The sequence below is a fragment of the Canis lupus genome, chromosome X (genome assembly GCF_048164855.1).
Source record: "Canis lupus baileyi chromosome X, mCanLup2.hap1, whole genome shotgun sequence".
NCBI classification, from domain to species: Eukaryota; Metazoa; Chordata; class Mammalia; order Carnivora; family Canidae; genus Canis; species Canis lupus.
Genome location: NC_132876.1, coordinates 120,434,917 through 120,456,423, shown reverse-complemented (window position 1 = coordinate 120,456,423; position 21,507 = coordinate 120,434,917). Strand labels below are relative to the sequence as shown.

Below are 21,507 nucleotides of genomic sequence, written 5' to 3'. Positions count from 1 at the left end.
CATCTTCTTAAGACTTCTTTTGGCTGTGATAATTTTTCAGTTTTTGTTGATAGCCTTGACAGTTTGGAGGAGTGCTGGCCAGTATTTTGTCGAACGTGTGTCAATTTGAATTTGACTCAAGTTTTTCTCGCAATTTGACTCAAGTTTTTCTCGCGATTTGACTGGGGTTATGGGTTTGAGGGATGCAGACTGTAAGGGTACAGTGTTTCTTCACATCATATCACAGGTGCATATATGACTTAGCGTTGTGGATGTTGACCCTGTTCACCTGAGTTGTCTCTCAGGTTCATCCACTGTAAATTTAACTGTTTTATTTTTCTTTCTTGTATCTCCATCCATTCCGTACTCTTGAGAAGGAAATCTAGAAGAAGTAGGGAATTAGTCTCTACCTTCTTACAGTTGGAGCACGACATAAATTCTTTGCAACTCTCCTGCATGAGGCTTTTCAGTATTCCTACCTGTTTATCAAATATTTCATTTATATCACCACAGACTCATAGATTTTTTTTTAAGATTTTGTTTATTGATTTGAGAGAGAGAGAGAGAGAGAGGAGAGAGATAGTGACAGAGAGTGTGATCAGGGAGGCGAGGGAGAAGCAGACTCCCCTCTGAGCAGAGAGCTGGATGCAGGGCTTGATCGCAGGACCCTAGGATCAGGATTGAGCCAAAGGCAGACACTTCACCACCTGAGCTACCCAGGAGCCCTGACTTGTGGATATTTATTTAATAATTTGGGTTAATAACCCCAAACTACTTTATTCTTTTTGACCATTAAACTTTTACATAATGATTTTACCATTCACTGATCTTTGCATGATATATATGTGTTACAAACTTAAAAATTATTTGTTTTAACTCTATCATTTCTTATGCATTTATACCTTGCATATGTTAACAAAGAAGCATTTTGCTTCCTAACCTACGGCAACCTGGTTCCCTAAAATAAAATTCCTAGAGAGGCTGAGCAGACGCTGAAATGCAGCCATTCAGCCCCTCATTTTCAGACTAAGGAGTTGGTGTAATGGTCTAAAAACTTCATATTGATAATTCTCTTTTAAATTTAATTTAATATATTAACCTATTGTGACATGGAAGTCAGTGCACATTGTTTCAAATACCCCTCACAAGTGCCCTATGAACAAACTGCGTGCATGGAAGGTTAACTTGATTTGCATGGATTACGAAGTTGAGAAGTCCTAGCACCATGATGGAAAGAGGTCGGCTGCTTCCAGGACCTACAACCGTACAACTGTCAGAATCTGTGACCTTAACAGCCATGCTCTAGCGCACCCAATACAATCGTAACCCCCTCTTTTTGTTTCTTAGTCTTCTCCTGAAGCTAATGAAGGATAGACTTCAGCATCCTTTCTTGGTTCTCCCCCAGGACTCTAACATTTTTCTCTCTCTTGATAAATTGCCTGCATTTTCTAAGCATTAGACTCCATGTAGATCTGCCTCTGCTGGCATCTTAAAATATCTGTAGAGTGTTGAATGTTTTCTTATATGAAATTATGATTTGCTTTTGTCTTCAAGCTTTTATCAACTTTAAGTGAAAGAATGCCACACCTCCTATCTGTCCTGCCCACCTCTTCAGCATTTCTACTCCCGAACACACAGAGAATCAGTGATCGGGACAGAATTGTGGGTGCATCTTCCTTTTTCTCCATATAAGCTAGTTTTGCAGGCCTAGCAGGGCTAGGACAGGGGTGTTACTCCCAGTTGCCGGAGCTGTAGATACACAATGCATGCACATAACACAGTGCAGATGGCACCAAACTCTTTGCCCCCAAGTCTTTGTGGGTGGTCCCATGTTTTGTTATGAAGTAAAAGAATAACGTAATATTCTCTTGAAATAGTTGCCAGCTGTTCTCAGTACGTAGCTGCTTTGGTCCACACATGGATGCAGTAGGAATGCCTTTGGAAACTAGGATATGGAAGTATGTGGTTAACTAACAACAGTTCAGCTGAGTAAATGTTAAAGATCTCATAGGCTTTAGGAGTCAGACTTGAACTGGGCAGCATCGCATCTAGCAAGTAGAGGGTAGCTCCAATCAGATACAGACGAAGGTTTTGAAAGGTAGAGGAATCGGAGAAAAAGGAAATTACTGGCGAAGGACCCATTGGGTGAGGCCAGGCCGCCCTCTTCAGGGGAACGGAGGGGGTTTATCAGCAATATTCCTAGTAAATTCCTAGTAAATAGGAAGATGCCCACGTTCACTGGTTCAAGATTACATATCGGGAGCTTTCGGAAGGCAGTGAGAGGAGGCATTAAGTCTTGGCTTACCGACTTGGGGCCATCACCCACGCGATGCTGGTGTGGGCCTGTGATTTTCTTTTAACATTTAATGCAGTTCCCTGACATGGGAGAAAACGGAACAACAGGGAGTGACAAAATTGCTAGGCTGGTTCTGTTGCCCTGTGTGCAGAGCCTGCGGTGTCGAGGTTTGCTCGGAGCTATTAGGAGCACGGGGAGGCCCAGGTGAGTGCGCCAGACCACAGGAGGCACCTGCTGTTTCTGACTCCCAGGCCTTAGAGGCAGACCCGTGTTCCCGAAATTAGGTTTCCTGGAGTCTAACCTACCTCCTGGTACGTTTTGCAGCTTCGTGGTCACATGTACATTCAAAGCCTGGGAAAGAAAAAGTGCTCTCACACAGCTACAAAAAATCATAATTTGGTCCCTCCCTCTCACAAAAGAGTCTCCTGAGGAGAGAGATATGTTAACATGATGTTTGGACCTTTCTAGACTGCCAGGGGGGTTGGTATGTAGCAGCCGTGATTGGCAGTTAGGAGAAGGGCTTTGTTGGGCTAAAATTAGGCTTTCTGAATCATATCTTAATATATGGTTAATTTATTTACCTACAGCTTTTGAAATAAAAGATGGTTAAAAAAACCTCAACCCACATGACTAATTTATTTAGTCATACAAATGAATAAACGTTGTAAATGAGAAATTTATTTACTCACATCTTTTTCTTATTTTTACATCTTATTTATTTTTATATAAATAATACAATATGTATTTTATATGTGTAAAGAATATTTGCATTAAAAATATATTTTTTAAAGATTTTTATTTTTTTATTTGAGAGAGAGTGAGAGCGAGAGAGATGACAGAAGGAGAGGGAGAAGCAGACTCACTGCCAAGCAAGGAGCCTGACTCGGGCTCGATCCCAGGACCTCAGGATCATGACCTGAGCCAAAGGCAGATGCTTAACCAACTGAGCCAGGTGCCCCTGTATAAAATATATTTCTAAAAATATTATTAGACATACTTATATAAAATATATACTAAGTCTATAAACATTTGTGTATGATACATATGAAATATATTTGATACATCTATTTATTTTTCTGTATTTCTGTAAGTTCTTTCTTGCTATGTTTTCATCTTTGAAATGATACAGAAAACTCTTCTGTGCATCAGGGTCAGTAGGACCCCGGGTGCTACATTACGAGGTCTTGATGCTGGGTGCAGCCAAACAGGTAAGTCACCTACGGCCTTGCTACTCAGAGTGGGGTCTAGCTGCGTCAGTGTTCCGAGCCTGTTGGAAATATAAACTCTTGGGCCTGACCCAGACTTACTGAATCATAGTGTGCAGTTAAACAACATCTTCTTTGTGATACGCATGCATATTAGCAAGTGAGAGCATGAGCATAGCCCATGGTTTCTCGACCTTGGCTCCACTTTAGAGTCACCTGGTGATCTTGCAGAACATCCAAACACCTGCAGGATCAGTGGGTCCTGGGAATCTAACGGCCAGCTTGGTGACTGTAGTTAGCAAGGCTGTAGTGTCTGCTTGATATTTGCAAAAAATAGACCTTAATTGTTCTCATCAAAGCAAAAACGTAGCTCTATGATCACGGTCATGGAGATGTTTATTAGCATGATTGTGGTAAACATTTCAATGTATACATATATCCACACATGTCGTATACCTTAAATATATGCCATTTTTATTTGTCAATAATACCTCCATAGAGATAGGGATAAAAATACCTGATGCTTGACTTTGGGTTGCAGATATTCTGAATTGATTTATCTAGGGGCGGTTCCAGGGTATAGGCCTTTATTAATGCTCTCCAGGGGACTAGTCTAATCTGAAGCCAAATCTAAGAACTTTTGCACTAGACCTTTGTGTTCATCCCTCTTTGCCTTTTTTTTTCAAAGTGTGATCTGTGCACCATCTACATAGGAATCAATTGGGAGCTCTTTAGATATTCAATATATTGGACCCATGAACGTTCAATTTGAGTGGCATGGCCCTAGGACTCATTTAACCTTGTGAGGACCTACCTGCGAGTCTTTAGGACTTCCAGATATGCGTTTGACTTGGGGGTCATTCCATATCTGCCAGTTTGTATTTGGGGGATACTGAACTCAAAATGAATGCCCTGACTCAGACCTTCTCTGTTTTGGACCTAAATTCTTGCTTCTTGAACTGGATTTCTTCTCAATTCAAAGGTATTCATTTCTTACCTGATATGAAAGAGTGAGCCTTGTGTTTCCTTAGTTTCCTTGCTTTAGAGTATCTCTAACAAATGGTAAAGTTCAAAGTTGACTGGATTGTCCTGGCAGCACAGCAGGAGAGGTCTCACTGACTGCACAAAATGGTGGGTTGGACATGTGTTTGGAATTTGGGATGCTTTAAGAATTTGGATCAGTGAAACATTCTTCCCCTGTGATGTTAAGATAAGAGATTAACATCGCAGCCAACTAACTGCCATTGGTGTAGAAGAAAGCCCACGATAAAGGGCCACGTTAACTAGCTCTTTCTTGGCTACTTGCACTTAGCATGTCCTACACTATTTCTGCTGTAGAAATATAATAAAATATGGATTTCCAATTTGAAACTGGCAGACTCAATAAAATTTAGCCTGTTTTCCAAATACTGATGGATTGGACAGGGAATGGGATTGGTTTAATTTACGAATGATCAAATGTGACCTTTTTATTTTTCCCGGTGATTGATTCCATCCAGAGTGCCTTGGGTTTATGTGGTAATGGATTATTCCATTTGATGGAAATAGGCAGAATCAAACAAACACAACTGTCTAGGTTAGGATTTCCACTGCTTTCCTTTCCCCCAGATGTCTGCCCATCGCTCACTCCAGTTGGCCATTTAACAACTACTTATTTATTGGGATGCAAAGGAAATCTGCACTCGGTTTTTGTGGATTTTCTTCTGGTTGGATTTCATAGGACAAGGAAGGCCACCTACATGCACGGTACACTAGGAAATTCATACTCCAATGAAAATGACGTTATGTCTGTCATTTTCAATGAGAAACACTACATTGGATTGGAAACCGGCCTGATGGTTTAGAAATCCAGGTGCTCTACAAACTGCCTTCATCACCAGTGGATCTATTAAACTCAAGGAAGTCATCTGACCTGTTTGCAGGAATTGCCCATCCTACTTCTACCAATACCTGGGTCTCACAGTCTGTGAGAAGACTGGTCACACCAGTACATATGTGGATCTTCTTAGACACTCCCTCTCTCCCAATATTAAGACGGCACAGAAAATGATCTGCATGTAAATAAATATATTTGAAAATATGAGCCACCATTCTGTGGCAGCTAATCTAATAAAACTGCTATCTGTTTAATATAATTTAATATCGATCAAATGATAGAGGGGTGTATGGATTTTACAGAAATAGAGGAGGAAATATAGTTATAAAATTAAATATTCACTAACAGGATTGATCTCACTGATACCCAATCACAACTACCTTGATCCCCTGCCTAAAATAAAAATCTCATGTGACATATTACACATAATTGGGTAAAATCACTTTCTAGTATCATTTTAACACATCATGGTTTCATTAGAAACATTTAAAAATGTGAAATTCTTCACAACTGTCACTGGACATTATATAATACTCCTCACTATATATGATATTAGTGGGGGAGGCTGAGGATGTATCAGACATGCCAAGGCAGGTGGTATAAAGTAGCTTTCTTAGGAATGATTGCCAACGAATACCCTGGAGGTTCAAGAGAGGTAGCATACTGTTTCCCATTAGGACTTGAACACTGATTTTTCGTTTAGGTGCAAAATACCCATTCAGAGCTCATTTTCACTGAAAACTTGTTCATCCTAATTTCCTAATCTAGGTATTTTATAGTATGGAAAACAAACCTGGGGGATTTTACCCTGGTTACCACAGAGCTTCCACAGACTTTGAGTCTGAATTCCCATTTATAATAATCAGCTGTTTTACAGTGATTTCTACAGGGGTGTTTTAGGAACAGTGTGAAACTTCCATTTGAATAATTTGACGAAATGACATTCATTAAAAAAATAGATGAATCAAGAACAATATTGTTGACCAAGAAGAGTTCATGTTTGTTTTTTGGGCATGGAAATTCTTGGGACTTTAACATCCAGGGGTTCCTTCCTTTGCAGAATGTACTTGTGGATTGTTTATTTAAACTCTACTCGGTCCACTTCTTAATGCCATTTGATCTTATGTATTCTATATCCAAATATCAAATAACACAGTATGGGTGGGTCATATAGGCAGTACAGGAAGATTTTTTAAAATTTTGCACCAATATTGCAAGCTCCAACACATTTTCTTTTAATCTGAAATATTTGGTTTGTCAAGTGCATGCACCAGAGAATTTGCTCAATGAACATAAAACCTTTGTTTCTAATATCAACTGTTTGCTGAGTAGACCATCAAAAAGTCAGGAAGCCAAATTCATGGCAATAATTTCATTATTTGTCACGTGTGTTATTCGGCTGGCTTATTTCACGTAGCACTGTGTACTCAAGGTTCATCTGTGTTGTACCATGTGTCAGAATTTCCTTCCTTCTTATAGCTGAATCATTTTCTCTAAGGGTATCCCGTGATTATTAACACAAAGGCACATGCGGAGATCAATACTTTACAACAAGGGGTGTCATCAGGACTCCACCTGATAGAAGGCGTTTCTCAATCAGCTGCCCTCAATGTAGCACACCTCCGATGCACACCTTGTCCTTCCCATGCATGCCACTTTGTTCTACTCTCCCAATGGTCTTGCCTCAATCAACTTCTATAATACTTTCTTCTGTTTACCTGGCCCTTTAATTTGATCCCGTTTGGCTTATCATGAACCAGGGGTAACTACATTCCTGGAACTCTGCACAGGCAACTCCGTTACTCACTTTCCTTCTGCCATGAATATCCTATCTGGTAGAGAGTACTGCAACATGACGTTTCCCTTTGCTGTCTGTATGTGAGTCTGGGACTGTGCCATATAGATGCTGAAGCACGATGGCGGATTTAGAGGATAATACGTCAAGAAGTACAAAATAATTTGTTGGAATTAATAGGAACTTACCACTGCATCTACTTTGTTGGTGTTTTGTGCATACCTTTTATCCTTCCCTATAGTGACTGAACAAGTGGATCCTGAGAAACTGAGTCCATTCCCCTAAATTTCTGGTGGGTTTTATATATATACATAGTGTTATCTGTCATCAATGAAAGTAAAAGTTTTAAGAGCATAGTCTGGTGGCAGACATAATTTTAGATTTGCCATGCACACTCTTCATTTTCTCGTTGAGGAAGGAAGAGGACAGAGAGCTGAAACACCTGGCCAAGCTGGCCACGTTCCTGAGATTCCCCATATTAAATCCTGCATGTACGTTCCAGCAACTGTTTCCTTAGAGTCTGCTTCCATACATGCGTGTGCTTACGTGAAAGTCTACTGAGCATGTGGCTCACTTGGTGCGTGCCACAGTTGTGTCTAGTGTATTTAAACCAAGCACAAAAACTCACTAAAAAGGAATTCTAGGTGAGTCAGGGTGGCTCAGTCTGTTAGGCCTCATACTCTTGACTTTGGCTCCAGTCATGATCCAGAGCTGTGACATCAAGGCTCACATTGAGCCCTGCTCTGGGCATGGATCCTACTAAAGATTCTCTCTCTGTTCCTATCTGCCCCCTCTAAGGAAAAAAAGAAGAATTCTATTCTTTGTTTCTCTCCACAAATACTAAGAAGAATCCAATTACTGGTATTTAATTCCATATGATGAACCTTCTTTTTTCACCAGCCTTCTGCCAAACCATCCTTTTTTTTCTTTTCCATACAATTAGAGTACTGTTCTCTTCTCCTAGCTCACGAATCTACTGAGGCAGAAGCGATGACACATTTTTTACTGAAATCATCTGGGGCTTTTTTTTTCTCTTTTACTTGTGTTAGGTTCCTGTACTCTAGGATATAGCTTAAAATCTCATTCCCTAGCAAACTGTCAGTGGCGAGATGAGCTAAATTAAGCAAATGAATAGTTTTCTGAAAGATCAGCCTGAAGGATGTCCATGAATGGACCAACACGCCAGTAGGGAAAGTCTTGGATTTCAGGTTCTTTCGTCCCGACATGAGTAGCAATTTGTCAAGTGTTAAGGACCTGAGGCATGTTCAAGAGTTTTCACAAGATCTGAGGCTTAGAGGGATCACAGATATCTTAGTGAGTTGAATCAAGTTTTAAATAGCTTCCTACCAGTTGGAACCACTAGCAGGTCACAAGGTCTAGTAGGAGAAAGGGTCAAAGACAGTTGAAAACAAGTACAAGATGGCCTGACATCTAGGAAGAGAACCTTGCAGTCCATTGAGAAGTGTCTTTCACCCACCAGGACCTCGGTGACAGAAAAACAGAATCCCCACAGTGATACCGGGCAGAGGTTGTCCTGAGGCTACAGAGAGAAGGGGAGCAAGTCTTAGACAGACACAGAAGCAGTTCCCAGTCCAGTTCACCTCAGAAAAGAAGGGTTATGCCTTCCCGTAGAGGCAAAGCAAGGGCATCCAGGGGCTAGATGCTCACAAACATCGCTGACCAAAGTACATTTTAGCTCAGTGTCAGCTGGAGTTAGGATCAGAAACAGGAACTGTGGTACTATGTAAACATTTCTTTCTTATTTCTAGCTTCCTGCCGAGAATTTCATGTTTACTGTTAGCTGTCTGATAAAAGCTCTGCTTGAGCATTTCCGAACTCATCTACCATCAACTCATCGGAAAGATACGAACTCATGCAAAAGATACCAACGGACCGGAACTGAGTCTACTTTTCCGAGATGAATGCTGATGGTGTGAATAGCCCAGCCTTCCTTCCGGCGGCCCAGATGGAACTTGCAAAGAAAACAGGCTGTATCAAGTATCTTATCATTTAATAAGTTGAAGATATGAATTGACCACAATGAGAGCTGCGTAAGATTTTAGGCTTCATTCTCAGAGAACAGTGTTTGGAATGAAGGAGATGGTGACCAGATTATGTCTTGCAGGCTGGCGCACACCTGTGGGGTTGGAATCTGTCATGTGGACAAGGACCTAGACACACTTGAACACACTCAAGAGACATTGACTCTTTGGTATATTGGAGTAGCTACCTATCTGTGGTGACACTGAAGGCTCTGAGAATCTTGACCTTGGGAAGACTGACTGCAGGAGGTATGATTCCACAAGAAAGACCCACCGTATGGGAGAGAATTCCACATCAGAAATGGCGCCATGTTTGAAGAGAGGCCAGGGCCCTACCCAAGTTCCCTAACATTTGAAAGCCTGGTTTGTCTCATCCATTGCAAGGGGAGTGACGATGCTTATCTTAAATGGGATTTTATCATTACAAAGGACATGCCAAGGAAATTCTATTTGATCTTTGGATTGGTTTTCTTACACCTGAATTGAGTAAGGACTCTCTCAGAACTCAGTGTCTTCTGTTCATCTCTCTCAAAAAATGACCCAGGGAGGGTTTAACAATGAATCTGAGGAGACAGTGGAAGCTCTGGCCTCATACTTATACTAGGTCTTCTCCTGGCAGCTGGTCCAGTATAGCCATCAAGACGGATGAAAAGGAGATTTCTAGTTACAGACCCCTGCCTCTCACGTTGAAGGGAGCACTTTAGCACTGAATCCTGAAATGGAAGGGATATTCCAAGTCCTAATTATAGCCCTTCCTTTGCTTGCAAAGTCAGGGAAAGATAAGGAAAGGTGCCTTGGTGGCAGTATGAGGACTGAAAACCCTGTCCCTTGTCTCTCAGACAATGTTTTTGGTCACTGCACCATCTGCTTCCCTACAGATAGGGGCAAATTAGCTTCCAAAACACTACACCCTGTGGGAAACTGACTTCAGGGTCAATAGTCCACATGTATTGACTTAAGGAGTAGTCAAGCTACAGAAAGGGTCGATGCTAGTTTTCTTTCCTTGACATATTTATTAATAATTTAGCTACCGGGAAAATAGGATGCCTTCTGGTATTGATATGAGTTGTAAATTTTTCTATGTCGGCTAGAAAAGTGAAATTAAGCCAAGAGATTAAGATGTTAGATTGTGACATTGAAATAATGTTAGATGTCCCTTAACACAGGCAAATAATGCAAGGTGTGAGGGCAAAGAAATACCGAGAAGTCATTTTTGCTTTTTAATGTGCCTGTTGATTATGGTTGGTTTATAGTAGTTATGTTTTTATCATCTTTAAAAAAAGTTACCCAACTCCTCTATCCAAATGTACATTTCCTTTCTTTTTTTTTTAAGATTTATTTATTTATGATAGACATAGAGAGAGAGAGACAGAGAGAGAGAGGGGCAGAGACACAGGAAGGAGGAGGGAGAAGCAGGCTCCATGCTGGGAGTCCAACGCGGGACTCGATCCTGAGACTCGATCCCGAGACTCGATCCTGGGACTCCAGGATCGTGCCCTGGGCCAAAGGCAGGCGCTAAAGCGCCGAGCCACCCAGGGATCCCATACATTTCCTTTCAAAGTAGATAACTTGTAAGGCCCTGCACTTACCTCAGTAATGTTTAAACTGTCCTTTAGGGGCACCTGGGTGGCTCAGTTGGTTAAGCAGTGGCTGCCTTCTGCTTGGAACATGATCCCAGGGTCAAGTTGGGCTCCCTGATCAGTGGGGAGTGTCTGCTTCTCCTTCTCCCTCACCCCACCCAACCCCACTCATGCTCTCTCTCTCTCTCCCTCAAATAAATAAAATCATAAAAAAAAAAAGTCTTTTAAAATGCCTTATTCGGAGCCTAAGGCACTTTCTTTAAATTCTTATTCACAGCAGATTTTCCCACAGAGTATATAGGCTGACGGCGATAAAGAAAAAAATAATCTTTATTTAGATTTTTTTTAAAAAGTATGTGCTTCTATAAAGGATGGAAAAGAATGAGAAAATAATTTTCAATCAAATAGCAAAAGGGGTAGATGACACAGAATATGGCAGCAGTCTTGATGTGTGTGCTTTGACGGTACAGAGATCAGTCTGGGAAGATGGGCCGCTGTGCTCTCATCTATGTAAATGACTGTACGTTACTTTTTTTTAAAGATTTCACTTTATTATTTATTCATGAGAGACACACAGAGAGAGAGAGAGAGGCAGAGGGAGATGCAGGTTCCACACAGGGAGTCCGATGCGGGACTCGATCCTGGGACCCCAGGATCACGCCCTGGGCTGAAGGCAGGCGCTCAACCGCTGAGCCACCCGGGGATCCCCCACCGTATGTTAGTTTGAATGCAAAGCAGTTCTAACGGAGAACATGCCCTGGGTCATGTTAGCCTAACCTTTATCTGGCATTCTCCAGCAATGACGTCTCTGTTTTCTGCCTCAGTCCAAGGTCTGCAATGCAGCAACTCCCATCTATTCTGATGTATATATAATCTCAGACAGAAAGCAAGTCTTTGCAGTGTTGCTGTGTGTACCCAACATGGAAAGGAGGGGTGGATGTTCTGGACTATACAAAGACAGCAAGAGGATGTCTGATATTCTGTCCATTGTGCATGGCACTCTCCTCCGTATTTGATGCGAAGAAGAGGAGAAGGAGAGCTTTTAGATCCAGTGTCAAGTCAGAGAAGAAGATGGAGGCTTCCTGGGTTTTCTTTGACACAGTGATGTCACTGGGTCCCAAACCTGGTCTTCTATGATTCACCTAATGTTAGAAAGTAGCGGCCGGGGAAGGGCTGCAGAGCAGCAGCTGTGCGTTTGGAGTGAGCCCATAGGAGAACATTTTTGAAGCATCTGCTTTATTCTGTATTTGAGAAACAACCTTTTGATGCTTTTGGTGCTGCAGAGCATGTATTGTCCCAGGGCCTGGGAAGCTGCATCATTCCCCAGGGATCTGCTGGCATTGATCCCATTAGGAGCTTCAGGGTCAAGGCCAAGTTGAGAGAGAGCCTACTTTCATGGTCTTCAGCTAGACTAGAAAGAAAGGTGAAACCCGAGCAAGTGTTGAGAGCTACAAGCGTGCCATTGCTCTTTACACTCCCAGGTGACATATTGCTAATGGGGTCACTTGCTCGTAAGAAAGACAGTTGACAAAGCAGAAATCTTTTTTTTTTTTTTTTTTTTACAAAGCAGAAATCTAAAAAAAAAAAAAAAATACCGAGTCTCTGCATTGACTTCTAGATTCCCCAGGTGGGAAGAAATCTGCAAGGCAGTGGTGATCTATAGCATGTAACTGGGAATATGAAAATATAAGATCTACGGAAAACATTTCGTTTTGACTATGTAATTTTTTAAATAAAAGTTGACAGGTTCTGATTTTGGTATCCTACAGTTAAATTCATTTCCTGATTGTTCAGTTACTCTCATTTTCTTAGTTAACGTAGTGCAATAAGCTTACGTGCACATTGCACAAAATTCAAAGGTCCTGAGGGGCATATAGTGAAACATAAGCCTCCTTTCTCTTTTTCCTCTGCTACCCAGTTCCACCCGAGAAACAACCATGTTGCTGGCATTGTGGTAAATTTCCATTTTCCTAATCTTATCCTATTCAAATCAAATCAGGACAAAATAAGGACACCCAGGGAGTCAGGAAGGGAGTCAGCAACTTAGTGTACCACTTTGTGCTGCTTCACAGATGAGAAACATAAATGGTGGTGGGTAGGCGGTGGGTGAGAAACTTGCAGATGAATACAGATGAAAACCCAAGAAGCCCTAGTGCAGGCCATCATTCTGAGCTGCAAAATGCCTGCAGGGGGACAGTGTGGACGATATGGAATCATCAATCTGATCTCCCAGAGCATTTGCAAAACCACTTTTTTAAGGTCATATAAAATATTAATAAGATGCATACATTTATTTATTGATGCAGAATATGAGTGACTCATGTCATTGTTAGCACTACACGGGCACTTGTCTGCGACACTGCAAAGGGGCTGTTACCACAAAGGAAGATTCTAGAAAGGTGGAAATGTACAAGAGGTTTTTGGGAGGCAGGACAAATTAGTGAGAAGTGTCCAGGATCCAAGACTCATCCCAGAATCGTACTAGGGCAGATGCTAGGCTGCTGTGGGTTGAGGACTCAGAGCAAAAAGAGCAAGTCATGGACAACTCTGTTACTGTTTGGCTGTGAAGCAGAAAGACAGAGCTAGGGCACTTGTGTGATCACGGGAGTGATTTTTTTTTTTTTAAATAAGAGACTTGAACATCAGCCTTACCTCCTTACCTCTTGTTACAGACAACTTACTGTTGGAACAGAGCAAGTTTTCTAGAGAGTCACACATGGCCACCCCATCTTCAGTACACACCCCACGTCCTGCAGCTATAGATACCCCTTATCTTGCCATGGTCTGGGTCAGGGATGACTGACAAGGGCTAATAACCGTAGCTGGTATTGACTGGATACATCCTGTCCTATCGAATTTACACACATTCTGCAATGGCATCATGACAAAAATCCAGCTTGGTACTTATTAGCTGTACAGCAGGTGCAAGAAAGTGAGCAGACTAAGGTTTAGAGAGAGTAGCCAGTTTTCTGCAGGTCATCAGCTCGTAAGTGGCAAGGGTGTTATCAGACCCCTGTAGCCCAATAACAGAAGCCACCGTGCTATTATCTCACCCCTGTCTGCGACTCACAACAATATCAAGAAGTGTGTGAAAGCATGAAGAGATGTCTGATCATACAGACCAAACCTCTGTAACCGTGGAGTCCATGAATGTAGAGCCTGGGTCCACTGTCTCTGCAGTTCCGTCTCATTTACATACGTCATTGTAAACACAACTAGCCTGACCATCGGCAGCTGTGGCCCTGGAGATTCCAGTGATCAGCCAGGGTGCAAACAAACTGAAAAGAATGCAGATTTATCCAGCGTATGCTAACTCAACACAGAGGAATCTGTTGGCTTTGATGCGAGAGGCAGGTGTATACCTGAGAGGGAGAGAGGAGTTGGTCAGTGATGTGTCTTTATTCTGGTGCCCAGAAGATGGGTCAGACTCCAGAGTGGATGTTGCTATGGAGGTTTTGTAGATGTGGGCAGCAGCAGCTATCAGCTGTGTGTTTTTTTTTTTTTTAAGATTTTATTTATTTATTCATGAGAGCTACAGAGAGAGAAAGAGAGGCAGAGACGCAGGCAGAGGGAGAAGCAGGCTCCATTCAGAGAGCCCGACACGGGACTCGATCCCGGGTCTCCAGGATCACGCCCTGGGCCAAAGGTAGGTGCTAAACAGCTGAGCCACCCAGGGATCCCCTATCAATTGGGTTTAAGGAGATTACCCTGGGTAATATGGGTGGACCTCATCCAGTCCCTTGCAGACTTAGAATACAAAAAAGTAGGAGTCCCTGGAGTAAGCGATCCAGCTTCAAAACTGTAACACTGACATCCTGAGTCTCCAGCCTCCTGGCCTGCCCTACTAATTTCAGCCCCCTAGATCATACAAGCCTGTTTCCCAAAGGCAAATCTCAGTATATAGCAATCTGGTGGGTGGATACATAGACCTCCAGAACCTATATAGGCATCTCTCTACCTATCTACCTACCTGCCATCTATCAATCTATCACCTATCAATCAACCCATCAATCAATTGATCTATCATCAGTTTATCTATTATCTATCCATCATGTTGGTTTTGTTTCTCTGGAAACTCCTGACTGATACAGTCATTATGAAGAGGCAGAGCTAGATCACGGAGGGTCACAGGTCACTTTCCTGTTGCCACAATCACTTTCTTTTATGTTGACTGTGGCTTGCTTACTCATGTCTGGGGCTTCTTTCTGGACCGGTGTTCAGTATTTCTTCTTTGATTTCTGAGTGCTCTCCTGTTTGTTCAGTATTCTCCATCTTTGCCATCAAATATTTTTTCTCTCTTGATCTTTATGCTTTCTTCTCTAGTTTTCTTTTTTTTTTTTAATTTTACTTTATTTATTTATGATAGGCACACAGTGAGAGAGAGAGAGAGGCAGAGACACAGGCAGAGGGAGAAGCAGGCTCCATGCACTGGGAGCCCGACGTGGGACTCAATCCCAGGTCTCCAGGACCGTGCCCTGGGCCAAAGGCAGGCGCTAAACCGCTGCGCCACCCAGGGATCCCTCTTCTCTAGTTTTCATCAGTAATTCTACATTCTTTTTTCTTTCTTTCTTTCTTTTCTTTCAGTTTATTTATTTAAGTAATCTCTACACTCAACATGGGGCTTGAGTTCTGGACTCTGAGATCAAGAGTCGCATGCTTTTCCAGCTAAGCCAACCAGGCACCCTGGTAATTCTGTGTTCTTTTAATTGCATCAAAAGACTTCTGCAAAATACCATCCCTACAAGAGTCACTATGCACCCATCACTTTACGATGCCAGTTAAGAAGCATGGTTTCCTGTGATCCCCGGACCTGAATGCCTGCTTTGGCTCTAATAGATTCAGGTGAAAATCATGTCCAGTGGTGTTAATTAATTATGCAATTCATCCCTGAACATGTTTTTTTTTTTTAATTTTTTAATTTATTTATGATAGTCACAGAGAGAGAGAGAGAGAGGCAGAGACATAGGCAGAGGGAGAAGCAGGCTCCATGCACCGGGAGCCCGACGTGGGATTCGATCCAGAATCGTGGGATTCTCCAGGATCACGCCCTGGGCCAAAGGCAGGCGCTAAACCGCTGCGCCACCCAGGGTTCCCCTGAACATGGTTTTTATATCTGTCAGCCAGGTGTGAATGCTAAGGGACTTGCCTTTTTTACCACATCAATACCTAACCATTGTTTTATTGTAAATTTCGTCTCTACTTTTGGATGACAAATCCAACTGTTAACTCAGAAAGTTAATGTTTACAAAGGTAACAGAGCTCTATTATTTTATCAAAGGTCACTCAATAAAATATAATAGAGGTTTGGTGCCAGATAAATCTCTTTACAGAAACATGGCTCTTGTAATTTATGGTTTGAAAGCAAAAACAATTTTATTCTCTACAAATGTATTTCATTATTTTCATGCAGTACATTCCATAGCTAAGGAAATCTTTACCTTTTTTCTTGTCCAGTTAGTGTGTGCACTTTTCAGTTTTAATGGAAGAAATAGATCCCTAGGAGAGAATGAACATATATTAAACATATGTACAAATATTTAATAATAAAGGTAGAAAATATATTACAAAATAAAGTAAGAAATTTTGTTTCCTCCAGTGCCCTTTTTCTTTTAAAATCTTCTTTGTAAATTATTTTTCTTGGTTCCCTATGCTGCTTAAATTTTCTCTGATGTCTTTGCAATGATATTGCTCTGCAGATACCTGAATTATATCAGATCTACAGATCACATGAGTATGTAGCCATAGCAACGGACAGGCCAGGTAATGGTTCTGATTTTATATAGATTCATGAGCCCTTAAAATTAGACCTTTTCCATTTTAATGAAAAAGGGGGGAACCATTTCTACCCTTAAGAAGTATGTATACTTTGTATTTTTACCCTTTACAATCATATGTATAAATGATTGATTTACAATTAATACAAGACTCGGATCCAGCGTATAAAATGTAGATTCTATTTTGAAAATCAGAAGTATGAATTGTGCATCAAAATAGAAAATCTGTAAACCTCACCACTTCACATTAATGGAAAGAATGGTTCTACATAATATTACGATTTGAAGGTCTGTACAGGTTTGCTACTTTAAAAATGTGTACAATGTGTGAAAGCGAGCTTTGCTTTTGCAAAGATAACATTTTGCTAGGCGACGTCTAAATCTCATGAATTCCCAATTAGATCAGCAATAATGAGATGTTATCTTAGGAGAGAATGTCTTAATTAGTGAGTGCAGCTTACTCTGGTGTTTGCAGAAGTGCCTTTACATCACGTGTGGAACCTGCATTACATCTGATTTTCTCTTCCTACACCCTCTTTTCTAATGTGCAGGGAACTCTCCAGGATTTTACACCAACCCTACGAGATGCTGACGTTAACCTCTGAGGGCATATGTTATGGTGCACGTTTTCCAAGGTAGTATTTAAAACAAAAAATATTAACATCAATAAAGTTCTCCTGCTGTGACCAACTCATTCTCCTTAAAAATTGCCAACTAATCTGCATCATAGATAATATTTAACTTTTAAATCTTCCACTGTTCATGCCACCCGAAATCATTCTCATCAGAACCTCCTCTGAATTATCCATTACTTTTTTTTTTCTTTTTAGGATTGTATTAATTTGAGAAACAGACAGAGTGAGAGCAGAGGGTGGAGCACAGAGGTAGAAGGAGAAGCAGACTCCCCACTAAGCGGGGAGCTCGAGGCGAGGCTCTATCCCAGGAACCTGACATTGTGACCTGAGCCAAACGCAAAAGCTTAACCGACTGAGCCACCCACGCGCCCCTGTATCATCCATTACTCTTAAGAATTAGTATTCACAGCAGAACCTTAAATGCATCTTACGACGCCCAAGCAGCTAGTCTCAACAGACTACTTACTGTATGATGCCAAGTGTGTGACATTCTGGAAGATGCGAAACAGTGCAGACAGTGAAAAGATCAGCGATTGTCAGAGAGAAAGGGGGGCACAAATAGTGCACAGAGACTTTGAGAGGCATCAAAAATTGTGATATTTTAATGACACATATATGTCACTATAAATTTGTCCAGCCGCACTGAACGTACACCACCGAGAGCGAAAGCTAAGGTCACCTGGGGATTGGCGATGATCACGTGTCCATGAAGATGTATCTGGGGTGAGGGGTGGAGTGTGCATGCGATGGGGGAGATAATCTATGGGAAATCTCTGTGCCTCTCTCTCAGTTTTGTTGCAAATTAAAACTGCTCTTAAAAAATAAGGCCTGAAAGAAAAGAATTGACATCCTGTTGTCCTTGCTTCCTCCTTGTTCCGCATATGAAATGGATGCTCCTGGGTTCCTGCACCACTTGGTCTTGTCAGTACGAATGTCCACGTGGACCCCTCCAAGCCTCTTGACTTCTTTCTCCTTCTGTTGGCCACTTGCCATTTCCTAGCTGCTGTGGGGACCCCACACGGCAGTGGAGGGTCTGGGGGCTGCAGGCATCTCCTCCCCACGCGGCCCCTGTGCGGATTCTCTATGCACTGTCTGCACCAAGTCGGTCCTTTTAAAACAGTCGAACAGGTTGTGTTCGTCTGTTGCTTGTGGTCCCTGGGCCAGCCGTGTGACCGTGTTCTCTGAAAATGACAGCTGTGTCTCCTCGTCACTCACATTGCGAGGCCAGTAATTCCATCATCTTCACTTTTACAGATGATGGACCTGGGGACTGTTGGCGTTAGCTGGCGGGATGAGGACTCACAGCTGGAGTTTTATCATTTCATCTTCGATAAGGTCTGAGGGTCACTGCAGCTGCAGAGTCGGGTATCTGAATTTCCTCATGGAGGGAAGTAAAGTGAATCTCACCAAATGAATCCCTGCCTGGCTCTTCCTGTGCGAGGAAAAGCCGGTTCCATGTGCTGAGAGGACTTACAGATTGAGGGAGTCAAGACTTTTATGAAAAAAGTGAGTAATGCCAGAGAGCAGGCTGTGGAGCCTCTCATGGATCCCCTCCTGTCTTTGGGCCCACGTTCTAGCACCTCACAAGGAATCGTGTGCAGCCCCTTCCCCAGGGAGGAACCACACGGTCTCACTTGGACATATGCGAATTTAGATGCTCCGGAAAAAAAATGTTGCGAGTTCCGGATTAAATACATTTAAAAAGAGTTTATTTTTCTGTATTTGTTTTGCTTGTATGTTTTAAAAACCAGGACTTCTAGAATATTTGGCCTATCGGTTCCATCTCTGAGAGTGTGACATAATAGGTGTCAACTCACCAATGCGCAGGCGTGCAGAACCCCAGTTTTCTGGACTCCCCAGTACCTGGGACTCCACCCCACGGAGTGTTCTCAAAAGGAACTGCTATGTTAAGGCCTTTCTCCTCATGGCGAATACACTGAACCACTGGCCATTTCCTAACCTGAGCTGCTGTGGGCATAGGAAACAAGCAACGGTATTGCCAGATTCTAATTTAATTGGTCTGGGGAGACACTGGAGCTTTTGAACGCTACTCTAGTGTGGTTATTCTAGTGTGCAGTCAAGGTTGAGAACTCGTGGCTTAGGACTTAGCACAAAATCAGGTTATCCAGATGGCTTTGCAGTAGAGCTCCCGACTTAAAGTTAGATTCTTGGGAGGTAACAGTGAATAGTGATGGGTGAATGGGCCAAGCATATGCCCAGAGCTGGAGAAGCTGGCAGGAGGGATGACTTCAAAGCCTATGTGGACTCTAGGGGCATCGGAGGCTTTTAAGATTGCTGTCGGCAGTGATGGAAGAAAGAAACTTTTTTTTTTTAATTAATTAAGGTTTTTTATTTTTGAATTTTAATTCCAGCAAGAGAGAAACTTAAAAAAAAAAAAAATACGGGAATACACTTTCCCCAGCACTTCATCTTATTTTTAGAGGGACGGTAAGCAGAAGGAGAGAGACTCTTAAGTAGGCTCCACACCTCGTGCATGCCCAATACGGGGGCTCAACTTCAGGACCCTGAGATCATGACCTGAGCTGAAATTGAGTTGGACGCTAAACCGACTAAATCACCCAGGCGCCTCGACCTCCAGAATTTTATACTGTTGCTCTCTATCTGCCAGTCCTCACTAGCAGGGGACATGTGGCAAGGCAAGGCCACTACTGACCTCCAAGTGTGCAAGGTTGTTGAGCAGAGCGATGAATTCTATTTTTGTGGGACCTATGGCACCCATCAATCATCATTCTTCAAGGTAAACAGGGAGTCCTGATTTTTTAATTCTAAACTAACACTTGACACTAAACACCTTCATCAGCCACCACCAGCGTGCTAGGCCTGGTCACTGTGAAACCAATTCCAAATGATAGACTTTACTCCTCGTCCGTTGCGTAACTATTGCGATAAACTAAAAATACTCACGCTTCTTTCTGCACGTGCAATGTTCCACTAGTTAAAATGCACTGTTTCTATTTAGTTGGTAAACTGAAGCGAGTAGTCCTAGGTTTCCCTGCAGCCTATTTATTCGCTGGGCTTTGTAGCTAGTATGCGATGCCATCTCTCTACAGGAAACGGATATTTCTTTTCCAATCTTAAATAATTAACCAGTGTGATTTTCCACCCTCTTTGGCCGCCAGAGCACATCCCAATTGTGAGCATCCGTTTTGTTTTCTGATACTTCTTCCCCAGCCCCTCTCCTCATACAATGAAAATCACGTGCTGAGGTATGTTTCAAAAAGTGTGTGTTTAGATTTATTTTAAAATCCTGTCTACTTTCAGAGAAAAAGCTTGGGACTATAAATCTATTTGAGGGAGGGAGAAAATGCAAAATCAATTCTTTTTTTTTTCTTTTTTGGCTTTTATGCTTCAAATCTAAAAGTCATTAATTTTTAATTTTCATCCTGAAAGCATTTTCTTTCCCATCCATACAGCGCCCAAGCATATCAGGGAATTTTAAGCAATTGAGAGGAAAAGTTTTGTTTCTCTTTTTACTCTTCTAATAACATTGAATTGAAACTCTGGTTAAAGAAAGGCTTTGGAGATGATCCGGTCAAGGACCGTGCTCATGGGTCTCTTTGCTATGTATTATTTAGTATATCGTACATGGAGAAATGAATTTTGGGCTTGGGATTTTGAAACTGATAGAAAGAAAGAAAGAAAGAAAGAAAGAAAGAAAGAAAGAAAGAAAGAAAGAAAGAAAGAAAGAAAGAAAAGAAAGAAAGAAAGAAAGGAAGGAAGGAAGGAAGGAAGGAAGGAAGGAAGGAAGGAAGGAAGGAAGGAAGGAGAAGAGAAAAGAAAGAAGAAAAAAAAGAAAAGAAAGAAAAGAAAAGAAAAAAGAAAAGAAAAGAAAAAAAGAAAAGAAAAGAAAAAAGAAAAGAAAGAAATTTTCAAAAGGATGTTTTGGGTCCAAGTTGGGCTTCTATGGCGTCATGTTTGCCAGTGTGCACACCCTGCATCCCCCGCCCCCCGCAGCTCTGTGGTGCCACAGCTGCCCGCGGGCACCTGCCCATGTCACCTGCCTGGCACGGGCCGTGCCATAACCTCAGAGTCCTTGTGATCACCTGGGTCTCTGTGTCCTGCTGATCCCACTGGAGGCCCAGCGATGGAGGAGGAGGGCAGTGAGTGCGAACAGACAGCTTACGGGGAAAGGAGGCCAGGGCCCAGCGCCAGGCCAAGGAAGGAAGTAGCTGCCTTGCCTTTGCCATGGCCCATCCGGCCCTTCATCTGCCCCTCCTGCCGCCCTCCCCCGGGCTCCTCCCTCGGCCGGGATGCTGCACCAGCCATTGTGCTCTGCTTGGGATCTGACACCCTGAGCTTCCTGC

The 21,507-nt window shown here is 42.3% G+C and overlaps 1 protein-coding gene across 3 annotated transcripts in view; it reads right to left on the bottom strand.

The window, feature by feature from the left end:
* PNPLA4 (patatin like domain 4, phospholipase and triacylglycerol lipase) overlaps positions 1–21,507 on the bottom strand; it is a 181,827-nt gene that overhangs the window by 57,532 nt on the left and 102,788 nt on the right. For 2 of the 3 annotated variants that reach the window (XR_012026297.1, XR_012026298.1), the window contains exon 7: positions 16,212–16,269. Coding sequence is in view for 1 of the 3 variants with exons in the window: in XM_072816098.1 (XP_072672199.1) it covers positions 16,228–16,269 (42 nt within the window). In the remaining 2 variants the exon portion in view is untranslated. Of the gene's footprint in view, positions 1–16,204; positions 16,270–21,507 lie in introns of those variants that run through there. The other variant, XM_072816098.1, reaches the window with a different exon arrangement.